Source organism: Sinocyclocheilus anshuiensis, unplaced genomic scaffold (assembly GCF_001515605.1).
Source record: "Sinocyclocheilus anshuiensis isolate Anshui unplaced genomic scaffold, SAMN03320099.WGS_v1.1 scaffold162, whole genome shotgun sequence".
Lineage (NCBI taxonomy): Eukaryota > Metazoa > Chordata > Actinopteri > Cypriniformes > Cyprinidae > Sinocyclocheilus > Sinocyclocheilus anshuiensis.
Genome location: NW_015542351.1, coordinates 111,281 through 118,064, shown reverse-complemented (window position 1 = coordinate 118,064; position 6,784 = coordinate 111,281). Strand labels below are relative to the sequence as shown.

General features: G+C 34.3%; 1 protein-coding gene across 2 annotated transcripts; it reads left to right on the top strand.

The window, feature by feature from the left end:
* The first annotated feature begins 134 nt into the window (after positions 1 to 134).
* Positions 135 to 5,832, top strand: LOC107691541 (3-oxo-5-alpha-steroid 4-dehydrogenase 1-like). 2 transcript variants are annotated; one of them, XM_016490184.1, is made up of 6 exons: positions 135 to 533; positions 1,577 to 1,743; positions 2,688 to 2,789; positions 4,271 to 4,421; positions 5,042 to 5,115; positions 5,349 to 5,832. In XM_016490184.1, exons 1-5 carry the CDS (start codon positions 223 to 225, stop codon positions 5,106 to 5,108), a joined length of 798 nt encoding a protein of 265 aa, XP_016345670.1. In that variant the 5' UTR covers positions 135 to 222; the 3' UTR covers positions 5,109 to 5,115; positions 5,349 to 5,832. The 2 variants fall into 2 exon arrangements, with proteins under 2 accessions (XP_016345670.1, XP_016345669.1); XM_016490183.1 differs by having other exon boundaries at positions 5,233 to 5,832.
* The last annotated feature ends 952 nt before the right edge of the window (positions 5,833 to 6,784 follow it).

Here is a 6,784-nt window from a genome sequence, read left to right as displayed (position 1 = left end):
ATGTAGTACTATCTTTTATCTATTGGTTAGAATTTAATAACTTGCATATATTAAGGCGTGTTTTGGCACAAGCCCCGCCCACCGCCTTTATTGATTGGCGAAACCCATGCTGTGATGGGCGGTTCTTTTGGTTTTCTCAATGGTGTCAGTTTGTGTTGTGGACGAGTTACGAAATATTACTCCAACCTTTCTTCTACTGAAGTAGTATTTCGATTAGCAATTATGGACGCTCTTCTGAAGACGTTATTTTCCTCGGAGGAGCAAGAGCTGTATGTTTTGGACTGCTTGTCGTACTTGATGATGGTTATGGCATTCATAACTTTTGTCACTTTACTCTTTGAGCACGTGCCCTATGGCAGATATGCATCCAGCAGGTATGGGTTCCCTGTGAATGTCAAAGTCGCCTGGTTCGTTCAGGAGCTGCCGGCTTTTCTGGTGCCTTTGAGTTTGGTGCTGTGGAGTCCATGTGCAAAGATAATGCACCTGCCCAACCAATTACTTCTGCTCATGTTCTTATGCCATTATGTGCAAAGGTAGGATTTTTCCTTGTTATACAGCATAAATAAATATGTATATATACGTATGGACATGCGTGAGTAAATAACCTCATTTTTCCTTGCAAGTGGTTATTTTATACACTATATATACACCTTACAAAAGATTTGTAATGTTTTTTTTCAAGTCTCTTCTGCTCATCAAGGCTGCATTTATTTGATCAGACATACAGGGGGAAAAGCAGCAATGTTTTGAAATATTATTCCAATTTAAAATACATTTTAGTATACTTTAAAACGTAATTTATTCCTGTGATCAAAGTTGAATTTTCAGCATCATTACTCCAGTCTTCAGTGTCACATGATCCTTCAGAAATCAGTATAATATGCTGATTTATTATCAGTGCTGGAAACTGTTTGCTGCTTGATATTTTTTGGGAACCTGTGATACTTTTTTCAGGATCCTTTGATGAATAAAAAGTTAAAGAGAACAGCATTAAGTAAAAATAGAAATCTTTTGTAACATTATAAACTACCATTCAAAAGTTTGGGGTCATTATTATTATTATTATTATTATTTTATTTGCTTTTATTCAGCAAGGATGTGTTATATTGATTTTTTTTAAAGTGATAATAAAGACATATTTTTAGAAAAGGTTTCTATTTTAAATAAATGATGTTCTTTTTAACTTTATTCTTTAAATAATCCTGAAAAAAAGTATCACAGTTCCAAAAAAAATATTAAGCAGCACAACTGTTTCTAATATTGATAATAAATCAGCATATTAGAATGATTTCTGAAGGATCATGTGACACTGAAGACTTAGTAATTATGCTGAAAATTCAGCTTTGCATCACAGGAATAAATTACATTTTAAAGTATATTAAAATAGAAAACCATTATTTTAAATGGTAATAATATTTCACAATATTACAGTTTTTTTCTGTATTTTTGGTCAAATAAATGCAGCCATGATGAGCAGAAGAGACTTCTTTAAAACACATAAAAAATCTCACTGATCCCAAACTTTTGAACAGCAGTGTGTATTTTTAACATGAACTGAAGCATGTATTTCTCACAGGTCCCTCATCTTCCCGTTTTTAATTCGAGGAGGGAAATCCACACCATTCATCTCGTTTGTCCTGGCCTTTGTCTTCTGCATCTATAATGGGTACCTGCAGGCAAGATACCTGAGTCACTATGCAGATTACCCACCTGGTTGGGTTACGCACCCCTGTTTCATCATAGGTAGGCGCTAGTGAGTACATATTCAGTGTATAAATGTCATTTCCATCATTGTTGCATATTCCCTTTCATATCAGATAGAATCTAGTGTTCGTTTCTTTCATTGTTTAAGAGCTGATGCTGGAATTCATCCATCACCACCAGGGCACCATCAGCATATGACAGAACACAATGCATTCGCTCTACTGGTCAACGAAGATAAAAAATTACTTGTCAGGATTCTTGTTACTCTCACATTCCAGATCACTTCTCTAGACCTTACAGTCGGTCACCTGTTGACCACTGCAGGGTAGAGATATTGGTCATCTCTCTGAACTCTAGCTGACCTGTCATGGTTGACCGAACATTAGACATTCCCAGTATTCATCTGTATTCCCTGCAGGCCTTTATACTAATCATTTTGTTACAGTATAGTTGAAATATATCATCTTGACACAACCGTATTAGCATTTAGATTGATCTCCATAGTATGCGTTGTACTTTTTTTTTTATTTTTATAAATTAATACTCAGCAAGGACGCATTCAATTGATAAAAAATGACAGTTAAAACAATTATGACGTTACAAAAGATTTTCTATTTCAAATAAATGCTGTTCTTTTGAGGTTTGTATTCATCAAAAAAATCCAGAAAAAAAATGTATCACAGCTTTCACAAAAATATTAAGCAGCACAACTGTTTTCAATGTTGATAATAAAAATAAAAGTTTTTCGAGCAGCAGATGATTTCTGAGGGATCATGTGACACTGAAGACTGGAGTAATGATGCTGGAAATTCAGGTTTACATCACAGGAATAAATTACGTTTTAAAATATATTCAAATAGAAAACAGTTCATTTAAATTGTAATAAATTGTAGTATTATTTTACTATATTACTATTTTTACTGTATTTTGCCTCGGTGAGCATAAGATCTTTCTTTCTTATTCTGAATGATGTTTTTTTTCAGGGTCTTGTATGTGGTTCCTGGGATGGATCATTAATATTCACTCTGACCATATTCTCAGGAACCTCCGTAAGCCTGCAGAGACAGGCTATAAGATACCTAGAGGTAAGACAACGATTATCAGGCTGACAGCACCATTTATGAACTGGAAATGTGTTAGAGTGGGAAGTGTGGCCTAAAATCTTATATTGAAATGGACTAAAATGTTGGTGTGCAGCATGTTTACCAACAATCACAACATTTTGAGTAACAGCATCATGCAGTTTTACATTTTAGAAACAGGCTTTTGATTTTATCACAATATATGAATATTCTAAATTCAAAAATGATCATAAAATTTGGTACCGATATTCATACGTGTTCAAGAGTATTCAGAACAGAATACAAATCATTTGAACCATAGCACATGTAGCTCAGTGCTGTCAGCTCAAATGGGTGGTCAGTGCTAAGACATCCTTCAATCTGTTCTCCTTTGAATCTGGCTTTGCCTCTGAAAGAAAATAAAAATAGATGCCCTTTCTGTTCCTGACTCATTGCCTCCGCAACTTGTCAGGACCACCCTGCTCTAGAGATGCTAATAGTTTGTGACATCCACTTCTATCTCTTTTCCCATACAGTCAGTGTCCATGCAGGATGCAAATGCAGTCATCTCTTACGTCACGTACTTTTTTCTTTCTTTTCTTTTTTTTTTTTAAAGGAAAGGTGTTTCAAAGCTGTCTGACATCATAGCTTCACAGGCTATTATCAAAAAAAAAAAAAAATCACAATATGCACAGTACAGATTAATGTGAGTCTGTTGATAGATTACATTGTTTAGCCAAAACGGTATGTCAAAGTTGTTTTAAAGGGGTCATATGATGCTATTTTAAGGATCATTATTTTGTGTATTTGATGTAACAGAATATGTTGTCATGTTTTAATGTTCAAAAAACACATTATTTTTCAAATACTGTACAAATTCGAACATCTGGGTTGTGCTGTTCTGTTGTAAATAAATCTTAACCAATGATTCCTAATTGCATTTGCTTCCGGAAGGCCAAATAAAGTGCTTTTGCTTTCGCACTGAAATACACAGCGTCTCCCTGACATGGCTGCATCAACACTACTGCTGTTCCTGAAACCACGCCTTCTTTCTTTGCATGCACATTTGGGCGGCATTATGCTAATATTTCCACATAGTGACGTAGATATGTGGGGGCGTGTTAGAACGAGCCGTTTTAGGTAGGCGTGGCTGACTCTTAACTTTTATAAAGAATATCTCTTTGGATTTGTGACTTTAGTCTTTGCAACTTTACAGATCTTCTTTATGCACCAAGAGCTTGTAACACTCCAAAGAGAAAGGAAAACTTGAAATCGCATCATATGACCCCTTTAAGATCCAAAGGCTTGTTCCGTTTTATTTGATGCATAAGTGATGACTGACATGATGAATCAGACATGTTTTTTCTGACATATTTAAATTCTAGTCAGATGGTTTCACACTTAATAAGACTCATGTGATGCAATGTCTCTGCTTTGAAACAAATTTGAAATTATTTCTTATTGCTTTGTTCAAATGTCTCTTCATAATTATTTTCTGTTCGTAGGGGGCATGTTTGAGTATGTTTCGGGAGCAAACTACTTTGGGGAGATTGTGGAATGGTCTGGATTTGCTCTGGCTGGTCACTCGATCCATAGTGCAGCTTTTGCTCTCTTCACTTTAATTGTGCTGTCCAGCAGAGGAATGGCCCACCACAAGTAAGACATTACCGTATGAAACAATGCATTCTTGCCCAATGTGATTGCACTTTTGTATGCTTTCAATTCTCATGTGTGAGTCATAATTAATTCAAAAATCTTATGAAACAATAATTCTAATATAAACAAGTGAGAAAAAGAATATGAAGCCTGTTTTAGGACAGTTTACATTGTGACATTTACGTTTCCCCAGTACATTTACTGCTGTAATAATTCTGGATTTTTAATGATTTTTTTGTTGTTGTTGTTGTTTTTTAACTTGTGAATTAAAAGTATATAGACGTATATTTAAAAACCAAAAACTAATAAAAATGACAAAAACACAAAATTACTGAAACATGAACCGAAATTAAACTAAAAACAAAATATAAAAATAAAAGCTAATGCAAAATATTAATATATACTATAATATTATCTCAGTAATACTAAAATAACACTGATTTCAACAACTATGTAAATATTTAACCCCTTAAATAATTTTTATTTCATTTATAAAAATTGTACTTTTTTTTTCTTCTTCTTTTTAGAGTGAACGATGACTTGGCATGTTCTTGACTGATTTACCCATAAATATTTTTGTTGTATGATGACATAAGTATCTGTGTCATTTCATTTTACAGGTGGTATCTCACAAAATTTGAAGACTATCCAAAATCAAGGAAAGCTTTAATACCGCTTGTGCTCTGATCATGTGGTAAGCCCAGCCGCCACACTCCCACAGAAACAATATTATCATCTTGAGCCCATTATGATTGCACAACAAATATTTTTATGAATATAAAATATATTTCTGTTAATTCATATTGTATAGTTTTCAAGGGAAGTGCTATCAAAATGTACAGAGACTGGGTAGAAATGCATTGAGCACTACACAATAATAATAACTCAATTCTACAAGACAAATAATTTATTTATATTATACAACAGCACGCACATTTATGAAGTGCAAAAACAGCATTACTATGAGAGATCATACAGTGTCTCAGAGGAGATGAGATACACATGGCAGACCATAATCCAGACGTTCCCTATTAACCATCTCTTCTTCAAGACAGTAACAATGTGTCAGCAAAATATGGACTTTCTGATCGTGCTGGATACGAGGCTATCCAAGTCAAACACATGATTTATCTGTTGAAGAGTGAGAACTTTTATCCATGTACTGCAAGTGTGACAGCAGAACCATTAATCATGTTATACACGCATCTGATCCAAAATGTTCAGCCCTTCATGGAGAATTTGCCATGCTGTCAGTTTGGACTAAAAACTGAAAAAAATCAAGATATTCCTGGTTAATAAAAGGCTCAGCTGTTCATGATAAAATGTGAAATAAAATGTGTTTAAATGTTACGAAAGGAGATTTCAATTTAAAATTCGTATTATGTTTACTGATGTATGCGTCAATCTTTAACCCCCAAAAGTGGACTGCTTAGAAGGTTTAAGAAATTAAATTGAATTGATAATCAATCATAAATTGATGAATTTCAACAGGGGCACATTGTGTAAATTATGTTGTCATAGCAGTGAATGGATTTATTATTGGATGTCATCATTTGACATTTCCATAAAGCCTCAGGTTGATTCCTTCTTAACAAAAGCACAACTAAATGCACTTTTCCCCCGACGTTTACCAAGATCTTTCAGTCAACAGATGGCAGGGATGATATGCAGTAGGGTCAGTACATGAAGCTGTCAAAATGAAGTATTAAGATCAATAACCAGAAGTATCCCAAGAGCGAGTGCTGCTCTCAAAGAAAAAGAACTACATACCTTGCCTTAAAAGGACAGCTATAGTTATTTATGTCAAATTTGTTTTGTTTTGCTTTTATACTTCATTGTAAGATACATACTGTATGTAGAGATGGTGGTATTATCATAATACTGTCTTTTCTACATTCAGTGTACAACAACATAGTCACAATTTCAACTCAATCCAAAAAGCTACAGCTTTTTTTGTATATAAGTTATGTTTGTAACGTCATCATATACCATCGCTGACATGTTTTGACATGCAGCAGGTGGGCTCTCATAATACCTTCAGGTGTAATGTATGAAGTATGGCAAGAGTTATATGTTGTATGTCAGCAGTGTCAGCAGTGAAAGTGGTTGAATTCATTTACTCTGGAATGTGGAAGGTCATATGAATTGCTTATAAACATCCTGTTGTCTGTAGTTTAATACTATACTTTTTTTTTTATTCAGTTGGGAAACTCATGGGGACTCATGTCCTAAATTGAGGTCCCCACGGGTAAACAAGCTAATAAATCACACAGAATTAAGTTTTTTGAAAATCTAAAAATGCAGAAAGTTTCCTGTAAGGGGTAGGTTTAGGTGTAGGGTTGGTGTAGGACAATAGAAAATAC

Coding starts and splice junctions, on each gene's coding strand:
- LOC107691541 (XM_016490184.1), top strand. CDS start 223: ATGGACGCTCTTCTGAAGACGTTATTTTCCTCGGAGGAGCAAGAGCTG. Junction 1,744..2,687: donor GCACCCCTGTTTCATCATAG/GTAGGCGCTAGT, acceptor GTTTTTTTTCAG/GGTCTTGTATGTGGTTCCTG. Junction 4,422..5,041: donor AGAGGAATGGCCCACCACAA/GTAAGACATTAC, acceptor TTCATTTTACAG/GTGGTATCTCACAAAATTTG.